Below are 23,132 nucleotides of genomic sequence, written 5' to 3'. Positions count from 1 at the left end.
CCCTCCTTGTGGGACTATGGCTGCTCACTCTTCCCTGTGGCACCCACAGCTCTGGAGATGCACCTGCAACAACCCACCATGACAAAGGATACTCCCAGGTGAGACACAGGCTCACCCTGTGCCACCCATTCCTGATCTCACTCTGGCTGCCCCCAGCATGGGGGTGTGCTCAGTCCCCAGCTCTGCCAGCCTTGCTCAGTCCCCACGAACTGCCAGGGGAGCTGTGGCCTCACCTGCCTGCTCCCCACTGTTCCCATGGGGACTAATCCCACCTGAAGGTCAGGGAGGCTCAGCCAGCTGCTTACCTCCTGCGTGTGGATTACAGCCTGGGTGTGAGCAGGTGGCAAAGGCTGTCTCCCCAGGTTGGCCCAGCCCTGGCAGCGAACTGACAGCAGCATAAAATCAAGCCAGACTGCTCCAAAAGGGAGCCCAGGGTGGCATGTCCCTCTCAGCCTGAGGTGTCTCTTCTGACACACCCTACCCAGCTGGGCATGCCAGGCACTGGGGAAGAGGAGCCAGTATCAGGTCATCTGGTCCAGATCCTGACCTGAAACGGAGCCTGCTGGTGCCAGCCACTGTGCCCTCCTGCTTGTTACCACAGGTGACCCCAGCCTGGCACCTCCAGGGCACCCCATAACTTCAGTGTCATGGAGAAGCTTGCTGGTCCTCACAGAGTCCCCAGTGCAGACCAGTCCCAGGGGTGTGGTGATGGAGACAGGGGAGAATGTCCCAACCCACACCCAGTCTGGCCCGGATGCAGCTGCTGATGCATCTCCTTCAGTGCATTGTATCATATTTGGAGGGATACCAGGGGTGAGCACAGCTGCCCAGATGCCAGCTTTATAGCAGCTAGGGTGTTGTCATGGAGGTGCAGAGTGCGAGATAAAGGCTGTGAGTCCCTGGCAGCCTCAGAGCCAGGGGACACCAGCTCAGCTGGCACCTGGCCCAAGTCCCACTCCACCCCTGTGCTCCTCCACTGCCCTGTTGGCCACATCTGTAGTGGCAGGCACCCCAAGACTGGTGGTGCTCATGCAGGAGGCAGATGAAAAGGCTGGCAGTGGCGGGTCCCCTCCTCCAGCAGCTCCGAGGATCAGCGCAGGCGGGGGCTGAGCCAGGCGCTGCCGCGAGAACAGAACATCCTGCCTCAGGGCTCCCGAAGCCAGCAATAGCTGGGCCAGAAGCAGCAGCCCTGGAAAGCTGCTCAGTGTCCCCCCTGGGCAGGCTGCCCACGCACTTCCCAGAGCCACCGGCTGGGAAGAGAGGAGCCCCATCGCTCACCCCTTCCCTAGAGGCCCCGTGGGAGGATGGGGCTGATATGCTCCAAGCTGCAGGACTCGTATAAGCTCTGTTTTTTCCCCCAGCAGCTTGAATCCTTCATCAGGGCTCTCCCTTATTCCTTTCTCTCACGGGCATTCAAAGGCTTTTTTTGGGGGCAATTGTGAGATATGTCCCCTCACCCCAGTGGCTTGTGGGTGCAGGAGGGAGGATGCCAGGCTGTACTTATGCTGTCCCTGTACTGTCCCACGGCCAGTAAGGGGCTGGAGTGTGCAGAACTGCCTGTAGTTTCACCTCAGCAGAATGCAGATCCACACCTGGGAACCACCTCTCCCCTCCACCCGGTCTGACAGAGGGTGACAAGCTTGTCCCAGAGCCCAGGCGGACTGAAGAGTGCGTCTTCCTATTGTCTTCAGCTGGGGGTAATGTGTGGGATGGACTCATTGTCTGGTGACAGTGAAGCTGGTATCTGAAGCTACAGCCTGGCAAGGGGAGTGCAGGACCCCAGCACAGAGTGAGGACAGTCCCTATGCTCCCTGGCCCAGGTCTGGCCATGCCAGGAGCAGGATGGAGCAGCACCCTGGCCTCCAACATTAGCTCATCCCCAGCGACACAAGCAGCCTGTCTCCTTGTGCAAACTGGGTACCTGCAGTGGTGCTGGGACAGACTGCCTTTCAGGGGCAGGGAGCTCCTGCTCAGCCCGGGCACCTCCTTCAGGCACAGCAGACATGTGCCAAACAGGCTGACTGGGATCAGCTGAGCTCTAGGGATGCTCACACCACCCTGGTTCTCAGCCCCTGAGGTGCCCACACAGCCCTGTGGACTGGTCCCCTCCAGGGCACCGGTGTGCTGAGGACAACCAGCTGCCTCTCCCACATCCTGAAGTAAAGCAGTGCCTGCCCCAGGATGGCACACCCCATCCGGCCTGGGCAGGACACGAGCAGCCCAGAGGCTGCCAGCAGCAGTGCACACCTCTGCTCACACCCACCTTCACCCGATGCACGCACACCAGGAAGCAGAGCAGCAAGCACAGCAGGGGCATGGCCAGCACCACCCGTCCAGCTCAGCAGGAGAACACACACACACACACACACACACACACAGGATAGGGATGCACCAGCTCTGCTCTGCCTGCCAGGGAGGGCACACACGTTGAAACACCTATGCAAATACAGGCATGAAAGCACATACACACCTGTGTGAAACTACACCTATGTGCAAATCCAAACTTGGGCACTTGAGTCTCCCCAGCACTCCTCCTGCACCCTGCCCTCTCCATGCAAATCCTCCTGGTGCAGAACCATGCCACGGAAATCCCCAGCCCAGGTCCCTAGGTCCCCAAAGCTGTGCCACTGACCATGCAGAGCCTGGGGCTTGGGGAACAGCACCACACAGTACAGACAGCAATACCCCACTGTGCCTCATCCCATGCCAGCCTGGTGCAGCCCTCGGTAGCAGCTGTGCAGAGTGGGTGTTTAATGCCTCTGACTGCCTAAGAGAGGAGCATCTCACCCTTAGGTGCTAATCCTGCCAGGTAACACAGCCCTCACGGCAATGTGGCTCCCCAGAACCATCCCACCTTTGAACAGTTTCATGGCTTCCCAGTGCCATGAAACTGGGAAACAGTGCTCTGCGGGGCAGAGCTGGGGCAGTAAGAGCAGGCTGGGAAGGTGGCAGGGGGGCAATTACGCTAGGGCATTATACAGCCCAGAGGTGCTGGAGCAACCAAGCAAAAGTGGAGGCGGCATGGCCACATTTCCACAGCCTTGCTCTGCCAGATACCATCTCCACCAGGCTCTGCCCTCACAGGAACACACGTGCAGCGACTGGAGCACATGGACAGCAGGGTCTGGCTTTGCTCAGAGTTATTAATCGTGTTCTGTTTGATCCCAGCCTGAGCAGGGCAGCTGCAGAGGGTTGTGCATATCGGGGGATGTGTTGTGCTTTCTCAGCTTTTCAACTTTGCCAGGATTGGTAGCAGGAGACACAGAGCTTGGAGACACAGCCCCAAGGAGCCCATGATCACGATGATGGCCAATCACTGCACCATCTGGGGGCTGTTCCCAGGCTAGGATGCAAACTTCGCTCTGGAGGGATGAAGGGAGCATGGCAACACTGGAGATGCTCTTTGATTTTGGTCCCTATCTACATCACCTGTTGGAAACTTCCCAAAGCATCTGCCCAAACAGGAAGCCTAGGAGGTGCCTCATCTCTTCCCCTTGCAGGAGCATCCCAAGGAGGGAACAGGACCCTCCTGCTCTGAGACTGAAGCTGCTGAGCTTTGTCCTGTGAATAGCTGCATGGGGATGAGGGAAAGCAGCAGGAAACATCCTGTCCCTTAGCACACTCCTGAGCTCCTCCACCTCCAGCCTCTCCTCCATCCACAGTGGGTGGATGGGCTGAGTCTTTTTGGTGTTTGCAGAAAGGCTGCATATGGGCTCAGGATCCACCTGTATACTCAGAGCATCCCTGAGCATGGTGGGACCAGAACTGGATCCTGTGCTACAGAAGTACCTGTGCCTGAGGATGGGGCAGAAGCAGCTCAGGGCTGACAGAGAAATCACAGGCAGAGCCAGGCGTAGACAGTCAGGAGGTGAGGGATCTTTCTATTCCCAAACAATATCCTGAGGTGGGAGGAAAGCAGGTTCACTGCTGTCCCATCTCCTAGCTCTCTGTGACTCCCTGCAGCCTCCACGGTGCTAGAAGCAACCCCAGGCTCTGAATGTCTGCTCTGGCTGCTGGGGGAGAGGGATGGTACAGGACATGGAATGGAACAGGAGTCCAGGTCAAGCACTTGTGCTTGGAGAGCAAGGCAGGGAGTGAGCGGGGCTGTCCTGAAAGAGACCCACCAGTTTGCCAGCACCACCCCCCATACCCGTCCACTGCAAGCACAGGCAGAGGGATTGCCACCAGCAGGACCTGGCACCTGGCCTGCAGGCTTAGGGTGCACAACAGGAAACACCTGCCCTAGACAGTCAGACAGTCCCTGGGGGGGCTGGGAAGTGCAGGTACTGGGAGTGAATCAAGGCAGAGGGGTGCAAGAAAGGATGTGATACCCCTCATCCTCTGCCCTGCTCCTTGCTGCCTGCTCCTGCCCTCCCTCCCCACTGCTTCACTGTCAGCAGTTAAAGCTCCCTTGGTGCCAGCAGACCATTGAGACCTACCTGGGTGCTTGGCAGAGCCTGCCAAACTCCACCCTGGGCCAACACCGTGCCAGGGCTCTCTGTGCCTGCCACGGCTCTGCTGCACTGCCTGGGCCAGGCTGCCCTTCCCAGCAGGCTGCTACAAGCAGCGATCAGCCACACAGGCAGGATGCGTGTGCCTAGTGTGTTACATGTGCCTGCCATGCCATGGGCACGTGGACATGGGTCCCGTGCGTCACGGCCTGAAAAGCTGAGCGCCACAAATGCCATGTGTACCACTGCCACCTGGGTCCCATGTTCCACAGTGCCACGTGGAAGTCCCATAGTGTTCACGCATGCTATGTGTGGATCGCTTCACCTTTGTGCACTGGCTGCTCACTGCTGCGTGTGTTTGGGTGGGATTGCGTGTTGTGCACGTCCCTTGCGCGCTTTGCTCCGCACACACACTGGATGTTCGTCCTGGCACGCAGGAGCTGCAAGCGGCCGTGCGCTCCCTCCGCGGGCTGCAGGGCACGGAGCGCGGTGCTGCCGGCTGTGAGCGCCGGCCGTGCGCTTGCAGATGGGCTGGACCTGCCTAACGCGAGCCGAACGAACAAAACGTTCAGGTCAGGTATTGCACGTGGGGCTCGACGCCAGGCAAGTGCAGAGATGCTCCGACTTTGGATAGTGTGGGCTGGAAGGGTGCTCTGCCTTGGGCTGCCAGCAGCCCCCTCCGCACCCTTCCTCCCGAGCTGGGTCCTTCCAGGCTGGAGACGGTGTCCTTGCTGCGCACGCCGCTCCAAACCGGCTCCTCCGGGGGGAAAGTCCAGAAAGTGGATGCTTGACACCTGCTGCCTGGGAAAGCCAAACAGAGCAGGGCAGTTTTAACTGGCGTGGCAGGGTGAAGAACAGGGAAGAGAGAAAAGAAGGAAGGAAGGAAGTAAATGGAGGAAGGGAGGGGAACAGAAAGGATTGGAAAATACAGGTGAAAGAGTTAAGGAAAGGGGACAGGCTGGACGGTGTCTCCTGAGCCCATCCCCGTCCCTCCCGGGAGTTCGGGTGTGTGACCAGACTCCCAGTACTTGTCCCAGGGAAGTCCCCAGGATGTTCTCCATGCCCTGCTCCCAGCCAGGCAGGCAGGACCCTGGCCAAGGTGTTCTGGGCTATAGCAGCTCACCTGGCTCCGGTGACACGCTGGCAGCTGTCAGGTGAGTGGCTTCGCCTTCCCCCGCTGGCTCACGAGCAGAAAATGAGGGTGACGCTGGCTGGATGGGGCTTTTATAGTCCTGATAAAAATAGCGCTGGCTGGCCGGTGATCGGGGGGCCGGAGAGATGTGACTGAGCAGAGACAGGCAAGAGGGCTGGGCTGGCGGCGGCGAGCCTTCTCCCCAGCACACCTGTCACAGCTCTGTGTTTGCTCAGAGCAAATATTGACCCAGGGAAGGCAGGCTGGGCAAGGGAGGCGATTAGCCCACCTAGATTAGAGGCAGAGCAGGTCTCTATGCAAACTCTCCAGGGCTGCCTTTGTTAATGGGAGCCTGATGGGCTGATAGGAGCCAGGAGCCTGGGTGCTGGGGTAGTGGGGAGGAGGAGGTGGGGGGGAGAGGAGGAGACATTCATTAACCTGCACTGGAACAACACCAGCTGTCACTTTTCCACCCACCTGCCTGGCTCACTTTGCAGCCGAGATGAGAGGAGAGCGGGGGGCCAGGGGAAGCAGGTGTGAGGATACCCTACCTGGGCAGCTCTAGGATGGCAGTGGCTTTCTTGCAGTGTTTTGGGCTGCAGAAAGGTCAGGGAGTTGTGAAGTCTCAGGGCAGAAAAGCAAATCTAGTGCTTAGCCCAAGCAGTCTGAGTGCCAGCGATAGAAAAGTCTTCCTTGTTGTCAGCCCAATCCCCCTGCTCATGCTGAAAATCCCCATGGCACACCAGGACAATGCTCACACTTCATTTAGAGCAGTCCACAAACTTCTGAGCTAGGCAGTAAAGCAAAGCTCAACAAAACTCTTGGGAACGCTCTCTTTGGGAGTGTCCCCTGCATGGCCACACAGGCCAGGAGCCAGGTGTCCTAACACAGCAACAAGAACAGGATGTGTACATGTGTACAGCATGTGCACATGCTTCCCTGTGGGTCACTGCATCCCAGAGTCACAGCACTCCTGTGTCCCAACTGTGCCACTGCCCAGCAGGGCAGCCGGTGCAGACAGCCCCGTGCTGGCTCTGGGAGCAGGGTGCAGAGCTCACGGAAGCCAGGAGAAGTTTAGACACACTCCTACAGTGCCCAGCCACGCTGCTCAGCCCTGACAGCCCTCTGCTGATCTCAGCCAGTCAACAGGAGCTGGGCTCTCTCTCCCAGTTACTCTGGCACCCACAGCTCCTTGGATAACAGAGCATGAAGCGCAGCAGCGGTGGCAGGAGAAGCTCCTTTGTGCAAGTGCAGTGGCCTGTTTGTTTGTGTAGATGGGTGTGTTTGTGGGTGGGGAAGGGGGTAACACTGCTTTAACCCCCACAGTGTACACCTGCAGGAATCCTGGTCTTGGGTGTGCTTTAGAAACCATCACCATTGCTCCCTCCAGAGCTGGAATGTACTTGCAGGTTGCAGTAAATGGATTCCCAAATGTAAGAGGATAGTGGCAGATCCTTAGTGGCCACTGCCACACAATTCTTCCTTGGAGACTTGACCCTCTCACACTCAGCACTTTGACAGGCAGGCTCCATCCCTTGTGCCTGCTGCTGCATCTGCAGGCTGGGGTCCCTGAGGTCTGGCACTGGAAAGAGCTGGAGTGATGCCAACCTGCTGCCCTTGCTCATCCTGGTCCTTTTTCAGTAGTTTTGGCAGCAAAGGAAATGCAATACCACCAATACTCTGGGTTGTGGTGCAGTGAAGAAGTGCGATGTTCCCCATCCTTTTGATGCTGTACAGATGCTTGGACTTGCGTATTTCTCCTTTCCTAGTATGGGAAATGTGCGGGACAGGACTCCCACCCCTCCCTGCCCCAGCACACACCAGCACAGCGGAGCTGCAGCTCCTGGCATAGGCTGATTGGCTTCCCCCTCTCTTTCCAGAGAAGAAAAAATCCCGAATACCACAGGTGCTGCTGCAGTACCAGAAGACATCTCCAAACCTATGCGTTGTGTCAGAAATGCTCTTTCACCCCAGCCTCTCTACTGCAAGGGCAGGGCCCCACCATTCTCCAAATAGCAGTGAATACTGTCCTTGAAGGGCTTCTCTACAGAAAACAGGAGATAAACAGGTCCCTTGAGCTTGCAGAGTGCCCTGCCCTGCACTGCTACCCTGGGGAACATTTTCCACCTGTTCTGGCATCTCTGGGGCAGCATCTACCAGCTTGTGCCCTTCCCTGTCAGGCAGGTGGGCAGCACTGGTACCGAGCTCTTAGTAGGGCTGGCCTTGGAAAGGCAGCCTCAGCTTCCTCTTGCAGCAGCCAAGGGCTTGTGCTGCCCTCACTGTCCGATGAGGACTGACTAGCTCACATCACAGCACTTCTTGTGTCCATCAGGAGCTAGCAAGGTGCCCTGGCCTGGCCTGAGCATGGCCCCCACTCCCAAACACCAAAGTGACACAGCTGAGCCAACAAAGCCCAGCATCTTGAAGACAGGAGGCCAGGGGTGAAGGATTTGTTCAGCTCTGCCAAGGGTTTTGGAAGGATCACCCTCATGCTTTTGCTCTTCAGCCACTGCAAGCTGGTCAGGGCAGGACTTCCCCAGGTTCCTACCTCATATGCTGTACAGAGGGAGAAGAGGCCGATTCCAACCAGGGAGTGGTTTCTTCCTTATCCCCTAACACTGCTGCCTTCCCCACACTGACGCAGAGACCCGCCAAGTGGGGCTTTGTAGGAGATTCAGTCCTCCCAGCTGCAATGGGACAGCAAAGCTTAGCAGACACCCGTCAGGGAAGCCCAAGAGCAGCTTTTGTTCCCTTCCCTTTATCTCCCACACAATAGCTCAATTCAGCAGGTGTTAAATGTTTTAATGGGATTCAGAATAGCTTCTGTTGCGCCCCTGCCCCAAGGCCATCTCACCCTCCCCCCGGGAACCAGGAGTAAAAGCCAAGAAGAAAGTGCCTGTTGTGTGTTGCATTAACTGCCTGATGACTGAATGCTCCCGATAATTCCTACAAGGAGAGGGCAAGTCCCATTAGCTTGCCAAGCTCATGCTCAGCCATTGGTGTACCGGCCATCTACCTGGCTGCCAACCCCAGTCCCGTGGGAACATCACCCATTTCAACACCAGTGGGAAGAAACAGGACCTGTACCTACCATATTTCTATTGGAGAGACGTGCATTAGAAACGTAGCTCTGGTGGGCAGGGGCCAAATCCAGCCCTGAGAGACAGTACAATAAGATCAAACTTCCTCCTGCCTGAGACCCAAATGTCATTAGCAGAAACAGGACTTCTCCCCTGTTTTGGGAGCTGAGCTGGGCTGTGAGTCTGGACCTGCTATAGTCCCACAAGTTCATCACCCTTGGCAGTGAGTACCAACGAAACCTCTTGCAAAGGGAAAGTCTCTCCCTGCCAGCTTTGCACATCTCTGCTGTCTCCTCACATCACCACTGCCCCAAAGCTCCAATCGAGGTAGAAGCCCTCAGGTGAGCACATCCACACTGTAGGCTCCACACTATGCAGAGCTCACCCCCAGCACCATCTGGGAGTGCTGCTCTCTTTGCTAACGGGACAGTGATGTGGATCAGTCACACATTAGTGTTTTCCAAAACCAGGGTCAGGGTCTAGTTCCCAGCCTGAGAAGAAGAATTGGAAATTTCCTCAACCTGGGAAAGAGGCTGCCCCTGGTGTATAGATACTTCAGCATGAGGATAAAAGAAGTGTGTGACAGCTGCTACTCTCTTTGCTTAGTGCACTCAGAGTGGTTCTGGTTAACAGGCACCAGAGAAGACCTACAGAGGTGACACACTACCATCTCACCCAGAAAGAGCTAAGAAAAAATTCTCTCTCAAAAGGTGTAAATAGTCTCAAATCTGTTTCCCTGACTTGTTTAAGGCATCATCTTTGAGATCTCTCCTACTAGAGTAATGCTTATCAAACAAGTGAATTTCCCTCTAATAGTGCTCCAACAGGCAAGCAGAGTGTGAGTTCTGTTTTCTCCAGGTTCAGGCTGGAAGCACAGGAGAGTGGGGAGAATAAGAAATTAAATGGCCAAAACAAAAAAATTCTCTGCACATTTGATGGCACTTGGGCTCTCTCCATTTGTTTTTGGGTGTTACACCAGACTAACACACAGCATTTCCCATGTTAACTCCTCCAGGTAGTGGATGCAATGGTGCAGCTGCAGTGATGCAGCCCAGAGAGCATTAGATCACACAGCAGGTCTGAGGATGGACAAACTGACTGACCCTGTCTTCACTGCTCCTTGCTGCCCTTGGGTAGCTGGATTCAACTTGCCTTAGGGCAATAGTGAGGTTTCTGCCCCTGCCTTTGATATCCATTTGGGAACTTTGTTGTGGGACTACAGAGCATCTGTAGTGAGCAAATCCTAGCAAGGAGCCTGGACCAAGAAGAATCAGTCCAAGTGGACTAAACAGCCAGGCCCTGCTGCTGCCTGGAGCTGTGAAGGAAGGAAGTGGTTCTGCATTACCTGTTCAGCACTAGCCAAAGCCCAGAGAAATACAGAAAGACTGCTGTGACACAGGAGACCTGGCACACAGAGTACTGGGAAGGGAGGAGAGGGTTTGCATTTCTCATGAGGAGTATCCAGGAGCCGTGAAGGCCCAAGGCACTCAGGCCGAGTTCAGGAGCTGGCAGTGCCTCTGCTGTATCTCTGACAGCAGGGACAGCTCAGCCCTGGGGCTCAGTACTGGTTACGCAGGCAGGGCTCCTGCACAGAGAGGAGTGCTGGGGTGAGGCTGGGTGAGCTGCAGTACCCCTGCCACAGCAGGCAACTGCCCTCTGCTGAGCAGGGCAAAAGCCCTCCACTGTGCCTTTTGCACAGTCTTCTCTAGGATGCGAGGGAAGAAGATGCAGCTCTGGTCTTGGCTGGGTCCTGGCACTGGGAAACAAGGCATGAGGGTTTTGAGGGGGACACCAAAGCTGCATCCTCACCAGAGCTGGGTGGCTGCATGAGCCCCATGTTGCAGAGTCCATAGCAGTACGGCAGAACAGGGGAGAAGCTGCAAACGCAGTCCCCATTGCCTGGCACAGCCATCCTGCAGCTCCTGCCTGGGAGCAGCAGCTGGAACCCAGCACCAGCCTGTTCTGTGCTGGCTGCTGGGATTTCTCACATCTCACACTGCCACCTCCCGGCTGTGACAAACCTGCTCCTTCATTGTGACACCCCTCACAGCCTGACAGACCCCCACAAGCCAAGGCTCAGAGGATCCCCTTCCCTAGGTGACAGCCTTGCAGTTTCAAAAGGGAAGACCTTGTCCAGGGCTCACAAACTCAGATGCATGAATTACATATGTTACACACAGTGACAGTGTCTGAAGTTCAAGTTGCTTTTATTGGGTTGTGCATGTGCTGATGGTGCTGCAGCTGCCCCCTCGAGCTGGTCACTGTAAGGGGAGCCTGCAGCCGCCACTGGAGCAAGGAGAGGAGGAAGATTCAGTACCTGCATGCAATTGATGTCATCACCTTATTGCCCAGATGTCATTTCAAAGCAGATTCCACTCCTCTCAGCTGGTACAGACTGAGGGTAGTGAGAATTTTCATAGTGGTTGTCCATGTGCTCCCTGTAGCATAGAGTTCTTCTCCAGTGATGTGGCCAGCCACAGAAAGATCTCATGAACTCTGCTGTGGAGCCGTTGGAGGATTTAAATCGCTGCTGAGAACATAATCAGGACATACCTCTTCAGAGAAAGCCACCATGCTGAGCTAAGGTCATGGTGTGGGAGGGTCCAAGTTGTTCTGGACATCACAGGGATAAAGAAATGGAGTTGATGTGCTTGAAGAGTTTCAGCAGCACAGTACCCAGCAGCTATGCTCTGGAGGGCGGGGGTGCCAGGTTGGTGATTCTGGAGAAGAAAGAGCAGCTCTGGAGATGACATCTACATCCAACAACCCTCTTCCATTAACCCTCAATCCCATCTCTCTACAGTTCTGCCCAGGCTAAGGAAAACCCTTATGCTTTTCACCCAGATCCAAATCTACTTTCCCCACCAGTGGCCATTCCTTCAACCTAACTAAATCCCACACCACCTTGGACTATGAAAACTTTTCTCCCTTTCTGCTGTCAGAGACTGCGCTGCCTGCTCCTTGACCTGTTTTCCCAAAGCACCATCCTTGCTGGACACTCCAGTGCCTCAGACCAGCTGTTCACACATGCCCTAGCCCTAGCTGTTCACACATGTTCACACATGTTCTAGCCCTGCCCTAGAGCTGCATGATGGTCTCAGGTCCACAGAAGGGCTGTACCGCTACCACCTCTGCTCTGTGGCTTAGGATAAGCCAAGAGGGAGCAGAGACTTTGGGAGTAGATTCTTCATTTTGCACAGGCAGCCTTGGCATTGATAGTCAGGGATTCAGCTAACCCATAAGGGCTAGAAAATGGGCTGTGCTTCAGCCTGACATGTTAAGGACAGGTCCTGTCCCCCACCAGAGCACAGATATACTCTGCTACCTTCGGGAGCGGTTGGGGGGTAAAGCAATGACCCTGGGCCGGGCTGTCAGCACCACCTCTCCACGGCTGGCTTCAATCAGGATATTCTGCAGTGTATTTTCCAGCACCAGCTCCACAAGGTTCCCAACAGCTGGCTGCCTAGAAGGACAGAAGTACAGCAGAGGACAACTATCAGAAAGCAGATAAGGCAGGCTGCTTGCTGTGACTCCTGCCAGGAATCATCAGGCACCGCAGTGGAGCATACACTGTTTCCTGCACACTGAGACCAATGAACCAAAGACTTAAGCAATGGGTTGCTGACCATAGTTCCAGAACTGTCACCAGCTGGCATCAGCCCCTGACCTCAGACAGAGCTGGGTGACTACAGTTTTATTGGTTTCTCCCTCCAAGCTGTGCTGTAGCTGCTATTAGTGATTAATGCTTGCAGCTTGTAGCAGTGTACAGGGGAGCAGCCACAGCAAATGCAAGGTGGTGAAATATTGCAGTGAAAAGAAAAGGTAAGCACATACTGCACCCTAATGTCTAATATGGCCTGGACTGCCTGAGAGTAAAGCAGATGTCATTCACTACCAGCATCCTGGTTGCCCATGGCTCAACCCCAGACACAGTAAACCATGTCTCCTCACAAACCGCATTTAAGAGACAGCAGCTAGGTGGGCTAGCATCGACTTCCACCCAAACAACACAGAACACACCAGAATACTGCAGGGCTGCAGGAGAAATGGATTTCTGGCCAGGCAGTGTGCTGCCATGGTTCTCTTGACTGTGCAGCTCTTGGCTTTGTGAGCTCTTCCTCACCTATTTATTATCTCCTTTTCCTTCAACTGCTTATGGTGAAAAGTCTCGCAAGTCTCCAGCAAATCACTGGGAGAGGTTTCCTGACTAATTTTTTTCTTCTCTCCATCCTTCTCAAGGTCAATATCTGTTGAAGCAGAGACCCTGGAGCCCTGTCTACTGTCTTGGAGCTCTGCTGATTTTGCAGACTTGAACTGGGAGAAATATGGAATAGGCTCATCTTGGATTTTTCTCACTGACTTCTGGAAGTGGCCGTTCTCCAAGAGGCTTCTAGGAAGAGGAAAATAAAGGGTAAGTTCCAGCAAATTTGCTATCTGTATGACCCAGAGGATTATTACAAGACAGCACAAATCAGAGAAAACCACTGACTGATATCAGTGTTTAGTCTGTGCCTTCTTGCTTTCTGGGCTTAAGGGAAGCAGTAAGGGGGTTTGAGCCAGTGAAACTACCTCTGTTTCCCCAGGGCTGGTTCTTCACAGTTGCACAGCTCACAAACCAAACAGGTGTACCCCAATGCAGCCTGTTTCCAAGATCACAGCCAATAGAGTTCCCTGGTTCATAGGAACTCTGGAAAGATGGGGTCAACTGGTATCTGGGGAGGAAGTCCCTGCCTTGGCTGTTACCCCAGGATCCAAGCTCATAGTTCCCAAGACAGCCTTTGGCAGGTGGATCCCCCATTCTGCCAACTAGAGTGCACAGATTTCTCTAGGATTAGCAGAGGGCTGGCCATGCTGCACGTATTCTCTGGAGGACAGGGTCTCCAAACCAGGTGAGGGTGGAGGGACACGCACCTGATGACACCTGTGAGTATGTCAGTCACCATCTCCAGCTCCTGTTTAGAAGCAGTAGCCAGGGATAGCCATTTGTTTCCATGCCTATTTCCATCCACAGATTCGCTCTCTGAGGGCTGGGCGCTGAAAGGGCTGGGAAAGGAGTTGTTCCATCAGTGGCAGCACTATAGAACCAAGATCTCAAAGACCAGCACCCTCCTGGCACTGCAGCAGCACATCAGGCAAGGAGTGCAGGCAAGCAGGGGAGGGGTGGGAGCTGTCATATTTGTGACAGGAGCAGGGACACTGACATAAAAGAGGAACAGTGAACTCTGGCAGTTGAGGTGGAGAGAGAAACAGGTCTTGTCAGCTAATGCTGGGAAAAGCAAGATACCTCTTACCTAACTCAGAGGCACCAGAGAGAAGCAGAGCAGAACAGAGAGCCAAGTTCAGTACATACCAGAGCATGGGTAGCCCTGGCTCAGATGAAGCTGCCAATCCAAAAAACTCTATCTCTTACCAGGACAAGAAATATCTGGGAAAATCCAAGGCAAAGTTGCTGAGAAAGTCCTCAATAGCGTAGGACCTGGCTGACACATCAAGATGTAAGAGCAAGGGTGTGGGAGGCTCTGGTTTGACCCGCACCTGGCTGGTGTCTTTGTCCAACAGCAGCCCCCTCTTAATGTGTCCAGGTGGCTGACTGGATGTAGGGTGGTTTTTAATAGGGGGTAATGTCTGTTGGAGAGAAAGAAATGGAAGGTATATAGTTGGTCCTTTGGCCACAAGTAGGCTGGTGTAGGTGTGAGCACAGGCATGAGAACTGAGAGCCCAGCAGCCAGAGCCACCAGATCCTGGGTGTCTAAATGAGCTTATCACCACAGTACTGATAACAGGCATGAACAGCCACAGTGGAAATCAGGCCTGTTCCCTTCTCACTGTCCAGTGTGCCAGCCCCAAGTGTCAACAGGGCTTCAGGGCCTCCCGAAGGTATTTGGGGCTGTTGTTCTCCAATCCACCACTGTGGAAGCTCTTGCAAGCACACCCGGAGTGCCGCAGGAGAAGTGATATACATGTATGGAATACATGGGGAAACTGGCCTCCCCCCAAACCTGAAGGGAAACCAGGAACTGGCTCCAGCCACACTACATGGGCCAACTTGGGATTGCATTACCAGCAGTCAGGTTGGAGGATTTTTCTTAAGAGCAGTAGCCAGGATGCCTGGGCCAGGAGGACACCACCAAGATCTGGAGAAATCCTCAGGCATTGCAGGACTTCAAAGATCTTTGAGACATGGCTGTCCTGCCTCTGGGAATGAGGCTAGGGGCCTTCACTGCTCCTTACACAGACACAGCAGGCTCCAAATTATCACTAAAGGTTAAAACCCAAGGCGACTAAATGAAACTGTTTTTACCTTTCTGCAGCCATCCTTATGCTCATTCAGTGAATGCCTTGACCTGCCTCACCAATCACACCAAACAGCACAGGGCAAACAGTCCAAGCTAGAGTTGCCCTGAGCTGATTCTTTCACATGGAACAGTACAGGGCATGCAAAGGCACTCCACGGGGTCTCAGGAGCTACAGCCTCACTGTGGTGGCACTCCTGAGATAACAAGCTGCATCTCCTTGTTGCCTCAATCCTCTCAGGCCCAGCCTCCCCTCAGCTCCGCCAAATTTTTCAACATCTTGGGTTAACTCTGAGCCTGTCATTCCTACCGCACATCCTGCTGATGGCTATAGGCACTGCTGGCTCTTTGGGCCCAGGTAGTTCTGCAGAGCACTCACTGGGATCTTGTTTCACACCTTCCCACCACTGCTGGAAAAGCTGTCTTACAGCAGTGCATACAGTTGTGCATTTGAATGGAAACTGATGAGCCAGGCAAATTGAGCTTTAAAACTTTTTGTGTATTTAAAACAAGGCAGTTCCTGCCTGGACCTTCTCCTGAGGAACAGAGCACAGCTCTCTTGAGGTGAGGGCAAAGTCTGCACCACATTCTGCCAGGGTCCTGCTGCTTTCTGCTGCGGCACACATTCCACTGTGGCCCCAAAATGAAACCAGTACAGGTACCAATTGCCCTGTCTATGTGCATATTTTCTGCTTATTTGAAACCTTTCTCCCTTTCTCCAGTCATGGGTGCATGTTTGGTGCCAATTTCAGTTCCCATTCACCTCAGCTGGAAAGTTACTGGCCAGAGAACACAGCCAGTCAGTCTGATTCTTCTGGCTCCTCCAAACAGTCTGTCTCCCAAAGCCTTGAAGCTACAAATCCTGCTGTGCTCTCTGTCCAGACTCCCACACTCTGATATCCAGCATCTGCCGCTCTTCTAAAGCAGTCAGTTTGATTCTACCGTGAGTGAGACAGGCCTGACCTACCTTGTATTTCCTGACCACAGCTGAGGATTCAGGAAGATTTTCTGCTTCAGCAGAATCTGATAACCTCTGAAAAATAAAATAAAATATATAAAAAAAAAAAAAAAAAAAAAAAAGGAAAGGAGAAAGAATACCATGTGGGAAAGACATGGAGCAGAATAAGACCTTAGGATTTTTTTTTTTTACTTTGTGCCAGCTGAGAGTCAATGATCTCACCCTCCATTCTTCACTCAGACCACATTCTTACTGCTAGCTACACATTTCTCTCCAGTGTTTATTTATGGTTAAAAATCCAACCATTGGTTTCCAGAGACACTGGCTTTGTTTTTCCAAAGGCTTCTCATGTACTTCCAAATTTCAGATGGTCACTAGCAATTTCAGAGTTTGTAAGAAGATTTTTGGCTAGCAAACAGTATCTCATTTTCCACAAGCCACAGATAAGCTTTGAGGTCTTTAGCAGATCAGAGCCTCATGTCCTCTTAACAATTTGCCTAGGTTTTCCTAAAGAATGTTTCTTGTCAATACTGGCTGCTGTTTCTTGAGCCAAGTTAAGTTGGTGCAAGGTTTTGAGAGCCCTTACCACTGAAGGTGACATTAGCTTCTTCTTAGTCCCAAGGTCCTTCTCTGTGATGGTGAATTCCACAGCCTGCCGTTCCTTCTCCTTTTCCCACTCGTGCAGGTCCCTCTCATACTGAACCAGGGACTCCTGGATGTACACCTATGAAACAAATCATAAATGAAGGAAGCAGGGATAGAAAAGAGTTGCAAATAACAGCCTCTGGCTCAAGTCCATGCCTGTTTCTCCCCTTCAGGAGGTCCCAGAAAGAAACCCACTTGCTGTCCATGTATTCCAGTGGCAGGAAGAGGGAAAAACAGTGGTATTTTAAGACTCATACAGAGAAGATATACTCTCTTGTCAAAGAAAACCTGGAAAGTGTAGAGGGGGACACTACTTTTAGTCTGTGCCCCCAGTAATATTAAAGCAGCAAGACTTGTTTTTTACAGATATCAAGTCTTTGGCATTCACAGAAAGCCATTCCCATTCAAACCATCACTTTTAGCAGCTGGGTTCCCCTCCCAAAGCTATACATTGCACAATTATACTTCATCTAGTGAGTCACACAGACAAAAGGATGTTTAAAGCATCAGGAAGGATGAAGCTATGTGTCTTCAGGAAGGAGAGGTGTGTATCATAGAAGGATTCCTTCAGCTGGAAGCAGTAGGCAGCTGACTGTTGGGGTCAGCCATTTGTGAACCACAGTAATGTGCTCAGGTCATGGTAATACACAGGTACCTCTTGGGTCTCACCTCACACACCAAATTTATCCTGCAGAAGGAGGGATTCCTTGTAGGTTTCAGTGTGATGAAGCAGGGGATACTCTCTCCAGGCTGTGCAATCCCTGACTCTGGAGAAATCTCCAACACCTGGGTGTAGGGTTGGGGGAGGAAAACAAATTTTTTTTTAAAAAAAGAGAAAAACCCAGAGGAGCTATTTCACTGTCCTGGGACCTTCCTGTGTGCTTTGTCTTTGTAGGGAACACACCTCTCCTTCTCAGAGGTATGTGGCACAAGAGAGATGCAGTTAATATATTCTAAGAACAAACATGCCTCTGCTGGTGGTCAGAGTCCTGAGGTTTGTTATCACATTTTGTAGCTCCAGCTTCATATAACCCCATCAAAGTCTTCAGATTTCCCTCTGAATTCCAGTTGCTCCCCCTGCCCTAACCCTTGCCTTCACTTTTCCTTTCATCATCTAGTAGAAAGCCAATTCTCTAGAATTGAGTGTCTTGTTGAAAATGGAGCTGTAAGGTCCTTTCATGGCATAATAGATATGGGCAGGAAGGCTGTAAATCAACGAGGACTCACCTTCTCTTTACAGGAGCTTATCTGCCAGGAAAACACCACTGCCTTGCTCTTCAAGATATTGTTCAGAAAGACAAGTCGACCAGCTTTGGTGCAGTCAGGGATATTTCCAAGGCAAATCCTGTGATGGGACAAGGTGGCTGCCTGCAGGAAGCAAGGAGAAACCAGGAGGAACAGCAGGGAGGGAAGATGGGACCTAGCCATTGGGGAAGGGGAATCATACAGTCATCTCTAAGTTGTCAAGCAATTTACAGATAAAATTATCCAGGTATCTTTACTATAACAACTTGAAAGGATGTAACAATTCTCTCAATTTTGCTCTGGTTACAATGACTTTACATCAAAAGGCCAGCTGTGTTGCAGTGGGATTGAGTGAGCAATGAATAAGACATAACACTGCTGCTGGACAGGAAAGGCTCTCAGGAGCACAGAGGAGCAGTAACATCCCAATTTTCTCTGCAGCACTTGCAGTCCAGGCCTTTTCTTATGCCAGCTGAGAAACATGAGATGTGTGCTTGTGCAAAATCCCTATCAACGTGACTGTGAGTTTTAGGAAATTGATCCCTAATACATCCTGTTACTACTATGGTACTAGTTTGCCCCATTCTCCAGGCACAATGCAATCTCTGGTTAAGTACAGTAATCATTAGAAAAAGAAACTTGATTTCAGACAACAGAGCCTTGGAGAATGCCATCTTCATTGTCAGCCTGAGACAGTGTTCAATCATCTTCTCTTTGCTGTTCTCAGGAATATGATTGCCCTGCTGGAAGTGAAAGAGCATGAGGAGCTGTGGCTGGCTCCAAGGAAGGCATGCTAATGTCACACAGGTTGAATCCTTTACCTGCCAGGAGAAAGCATCTGCTGCTGCTGTGTAGTGCTCATTCACTGCACTTGGATGTGTGGATGAATTTAACAACAGATTGTCCAGGCGCAGGCCAGCTCTAGCCAGGCCAGACAAACCCCTGCTGAGCCAGTGGCACGTCAAACAAGTGCATTCCTCTGCATGTGCCTGAATAGGTGACCATCCTGCAGTCAGCATTCAGTTATGAATCACCTGAGTTTGGCTGAGAAATGGTGGCAGCCAAGCCCTGCCAGAGTATGGTAGGAGTACAATGATCTTTTTGAGAATGATTTAGCAAAGAAAAAGGTGTTGTAACTGCACAGAAGAAAGGCAGCTGTGATGGGAGGTAACTTCTAAGAAACAATTTGTTCAGTACATGAACAAACCCAAACTAAGCTTTGTTCTAATGGCTATGGAAGTGACAAGCTGGAAGGGAAACACCTTTTGGCTTCCATGAGTTAAGCTCTTGATCACCTGCTGGAAGGGAAATATCTTGTTCTATCTCATGGCAAAGGAATGCTCTGGCAACACAGGCTACTGCAAGATGGGATCACTTGTATATTTCAATCTCTGTCACACATTTCTGGACTGATCATATTGTTCATATCCCACACTTGGACTTACCTGCCCAGGCACAGTTAGTTTGGCAGAACCTGGAATGACTGCAGAAGAAAAAAATTGGCTGGATGTGGCAGCCTCTCCTACAATATTTGGATTGAAGCCTACTCCCTGGAAAGTAATCTGGGTCGAGTCACCCTCCAGGATGTTGATGAGAATGTCAACCTGCCTCAGACAAGATAAAAGTTTTAAGTCCAGAGTCATATTTGGGAGAGATGTGCAGTAAGCTAGCACACTTGCTAATGGACTGGTCTAAACACACCCCATGCATGGATAAAGACAAATCCAGTCTCTTTTGCTCTTTCAGGCCTTGGCCTTTCTTGTTAGCCCGGGAAAGCTGGTTAAATAGTCAATTAGCCAGTTACAGTATGAGATAGATGGAGACTCCCTCTTGGAGCAAAGGTTCGAGTTTTAAAGTTAAATTTATTTATTTATCCATGCATTCACCACGGACTGAAGCAAGTGCTACAGCTCTGGCCTTGCCTGCCTGCCCAGGACAGAGGTCTTTGGGAAAGCTTTTTTCAGAGATTTGCAGCAGCATACACTGCAATGATAGAAGACACTGACTTCAGTCTCTTTGGTGGGAATTTTTGGAGGCAAACAATGAACCACAAATCTGAACCAATACTACTGATATCCCCAGTTACTGATTGATCCTTGAAAAATATATACTGGGATGACTCTGGCAGTGGAAGATATCTCTTCTTGGGAAGAAAAAACTTATGACACAAATTTATCTGCTCCATTTCCAGACCAGACCAGCCACTCATTTTCTCTCAAGACTCTTTGCTTCTTTGAGGCACAGAGCTGAATTCAGTTGTAGCATCACATGGACCAACCATCAGTAAGAATTTTAAAAGAATTTTAAAAGAATTTTAAAAGAATTTTAAAGAATTTTAGATCAACAACAGAATCTGTTTCTTTCAGTCGTGAAAATGTTACCATGTATGTTTTAGCTTCCAGTGGTGAGAAGATCCACTCAATGTGGCCTGTTTCACCAGGGGGTATTTCTCCTCTAGGAGTCAGGCAGACAAACACAGGATGCTGAAAATTCTTCTCTTGTATCTTCACAATGTTGTCCAACTGAACCTCAAATGTCACAGGCATGGAGCCACCATTGTAAAGTTTATAAATCTGAAGTGAGTCAGAAAGAGCAGTGCTTATTATACCAGGTACAAGTTAAACTATTTAACACTTCCCCAGAGGATGCTGATAAGCATTAATATTTAATTAATCAGCTTATCTCCTAAGAATGAGGAGACCTCATAGTGTCAAGATTTAACACTGAGGCTCTGATAGGCAGCTGTGCTAAAGGTTTATCACCACACACGTACATTGATAACTAAAGTGCCTCTCCAAATGGTGTCCTGCCACTTCACACTAGAGGAAAATTAATACAGATTAGCTAAAGGGATCACATTTTAAGCGGATTACTTAAAATGCAAAACCACTTGTATTAAAGTGCTCTTAATTCAATTCAGACTTGTTCATTTCCCAAGTAAATTAGGCAGAACAGAATCAAAGCTGCCTTTTTGCTGAATAAGTGTTTAAGGAAGTTAAATTAATTTACTAAAAAGATAATCAGGATTTATTTCCAGAGTACTTGGAGCAGCTAGGCAAGTTTTCACTCAGATCCAGTGCAAGAGAATAAGTGAACAACCCAACATCTCTCATAAGCATTCTCATTAGAGTCAAACTGAAGATGGTGAAAGTACTTTTCCTGCTGCTGTCCCAGCAGCTATTTCCAGACACTGCCTTGAACTATCCTCAAAGTTCTCCTGAGATGCTTTCCAATGAAGGCCATTCCATTTTCTGAGAATTGCCTCAGACACTGCCTGTCCTTGGGATACACTAGTACTAGCTCCTTCCCTACACCTGCTGCTGGGTTTGGCTCCAAGATGCTCACCTGTGTGGGGGGGTGGGAGCGTCCAACAGCAATGGGTGTGAAGAGGTGCTTAGTGGATGCAAAATGAACGTACCGCTGGTCGTGTTCCACTGTCACACCGCTGAAGGTCAGCTACAGTGCAAAGAAATGCAGTCACTTTCTCACAGGGCCTTGGTCCCATCACTAACAATTACACAAGGATTCTGAAGTACTTTGCAAACTGAAGGCCACACAATTACAAACTTAAATTGGTAATACCAGGATAGCATGTCCTAAGAAAAAAAATCAAGGAGATGAAAAACCTACTCCAGATTTTCTCTGAAAGGTTCTCTTCCTGTATCAGAAAGACTGTACTTTTGTTTCTGCTATGCCAGACATCAACATCAGTGCTTCTCTGTGCAAACATGTGGTCGAAATCTTCCATGAATGAAAGTACCTGGACTGCACATAGGAAAGTGTGTGGCCATGACAGGCAAATACTTTGGAAAGACAGGATTTAGGTAAGTAATGGCCTCCTCTTGGAAAGGACCACCTGGATGTCCTCTAGAGTGCTCCAAGAATGTATCTAGCAGTCCAAAAGGTAGAAGCACGTCCAAAAGCAAGAAGATCCCAGCTGAACTTTAAGAGATCAAGTGATGATCAACAGTATCCTGTTGGCAAAGCAGCCAGCAGGCACTCCAAGCAAAATGAAGAGATTTACAGAGCTATTTCATAGAAAGGATTTTGCATTCATACAGGCTCCTGCATTTTGAGAAAACCACAATCAGGCTGAAGATGCACTGATGATGCACTGTTTTCTGCAGGATCACCCCAAAGTACCCCTGAACTGTCTGCTTTGGGGTAGAGGCTGCAAAGCAGTCACCCAGTAATGTCTCTGTGTGGGAAAACAGGAGACAAGTTGCTGCAATTCACAGGAAGTTAAGCCTGAAGCATGGCTATTTTTCAAATATATGTGTAAAATACAGAAAATATTTGTAAAGATAGACACCTGCAGGAGATAATGTATCGGCTGCTTAAAAAAGAACAGAGAATGACAACTCCTTTTACACAACCCACTCCAGTCCAGATCTATAAGCAAAATGAGAAGGAAGAAAGAACTAGAAATAAAATGTTGGCAAGGTCCTGCATGGGATCTTTTCAAAGCACTACATGAGTAATCAGCCTCCTGAGAACCACAGCTTTCCTGATGAAGTGAGAGTAGGAGAAAGACAAAAACTTTCCTTTCAAACTTCAAGGGAAAAAGGGATAGGAACCTCCCAGGAAAATGGAAAACACCTATTTACATAGCTCCCAGTCAAAAAGCCAGCTTGCATTCCAACAGACCACAACTGCTCAGGAAAAACTGTAATCAGTTTCCATTTGACACAGGATATGACATTTAGAGGATTATCAGTTAAAGAGAGACAAATGGAGAAAAGTGAAGACCTGTTCCAATCAATTCTCCCAGAGTGCATTGACTTCATCCCACAGTGAAGACTTAAGAGCATAAGAGGGATGCCAGATTCCCCAGGGAGGACAGCTGCCTGGAGAACACATGATGCAGGTGATAATATCTCACAGAACCTAACTAGCAGCTATGAAGTAAAGTACAAACACTCGCAGTTTACAAAACCTGTGTGCTCAGGGATTCTTCTTGGGATCCAGCCCTTCTCTCCAAGGAGTTCTGTGAACCAGCCTACCTCAGCCTGCAACAGATGCAGCTGGCTGGGCTTTTCCTACTAAAACTGCTGGGGGGCTGAAAATTCTGCCAGACTAAATGATCTCAGAGCTCTGAGAACAAGCAGTCTTACGGGTGAAAAGGCAAAGGACAATATGTGAAAGCATTAGGCAGTGGGAGGCCTTGTTTCACTGTGCACGAGGAATTGGGTAATAAACAAGCCCTACAGATGTCTCCTCCTACAGCCAGAAGAAATTGCCAATGGGAAATCAGTTTGGGTCCTTTAGAGTACATATAAATCATCAGAGAACTAAAAATTGGCCACTGAATAGGAATGACAGAGAAGA

The 23,132-nt window shown here is 50.8% G+C and overlaps 1 protein-coding gene across 50 annotated transcripts in view; it reads right to left on the bottom strand.

The window, feature by feature from the left end:
- Window positions 1-10,853: 10,853 nt before the first annotated feature.
- Window positions 10,854-23,132, bottom strand: part of CFAP65 (cilia and flagella associated protein 65) — a 31,920-nt gene continuing 19,641 nt past the window's right edge. For 19 of the 50 annotated variants that reach the window (XM_023931158.2, XM_086896975.1, XM_086896981.1 and 16 more), the window contains 12 exons: window positions 21,150-21,260; window positions 20,186-20,377; window positions 19,250-19,408; window positions 17,787-17,927; window positions 17,229-17,345; window positions 16,501-16,638; window positions 15,924-15,989; window positions 14,074-14,288; window positions 13,575-13,706; window positions 12,787-13,053; window positions 11,989-12,126; window positions 10,854-11,383 (listed from right to left, as the gene is read on the bottom strand). In XM_023931158.2, coding sequence (XP_023786926.2) covers window positions 11,347-11,383; window positions 11,989-12,126; window positions 12,787-13,053; window positions 13,575-13,706; window positions 14,074-14,288; window positions 15,924-15,989; window positions 16,501-16,638; window positions 17,229-17,345; window positions 17,787-17,927; window positions 19,250-19,408; window positions 20,186-20,377; window positions 21,150-21,260 — 1,713 coding nt within the window. In that variant the 3' untranslated portion in view covers window positions 10,854-11,346. Of the gene's footprint in view, window positions 11,384-11,988; window positions 12,127-12,786; window positions 13,054-13,232; window positions 13,351-13,574; window positions 13,707-13,954; window positions 14,289-15,923; window positions 15,990-16,500; window positions 16,639-17,228; window positions 17,346-17,786; window positions 17,928-19,249; window positions 19,409-20,185; window positions 20,378-21,149; window positions 21,261-23,132 lie in introns of all 50 variants that reach the window. The other 31 variants (XR_015289026.1, XR_015289029.1, XR_002865985.2 and 28 more) reach the window with 9 other exon arrangements.

Source organism: Cyanistes caeruleus, chromosome 7 (assembly GCF_971803275.1).
Source record: "Cyanistes caeruleus chromosome 7, bCyaCae1.hap1.1, whole genome shotgun sequence".
Classification (NCBI taxonomy): Eukaryota; Metazoa; Chordata; class Aves; order Passeriformes; family Paridae; genus Cyanistes; species Cyanistes caeruleus.
Note: the sequence above shows the minus strand (reverse complement) of the source record. Positions and strands in the feature narration are given on the sequence as shown.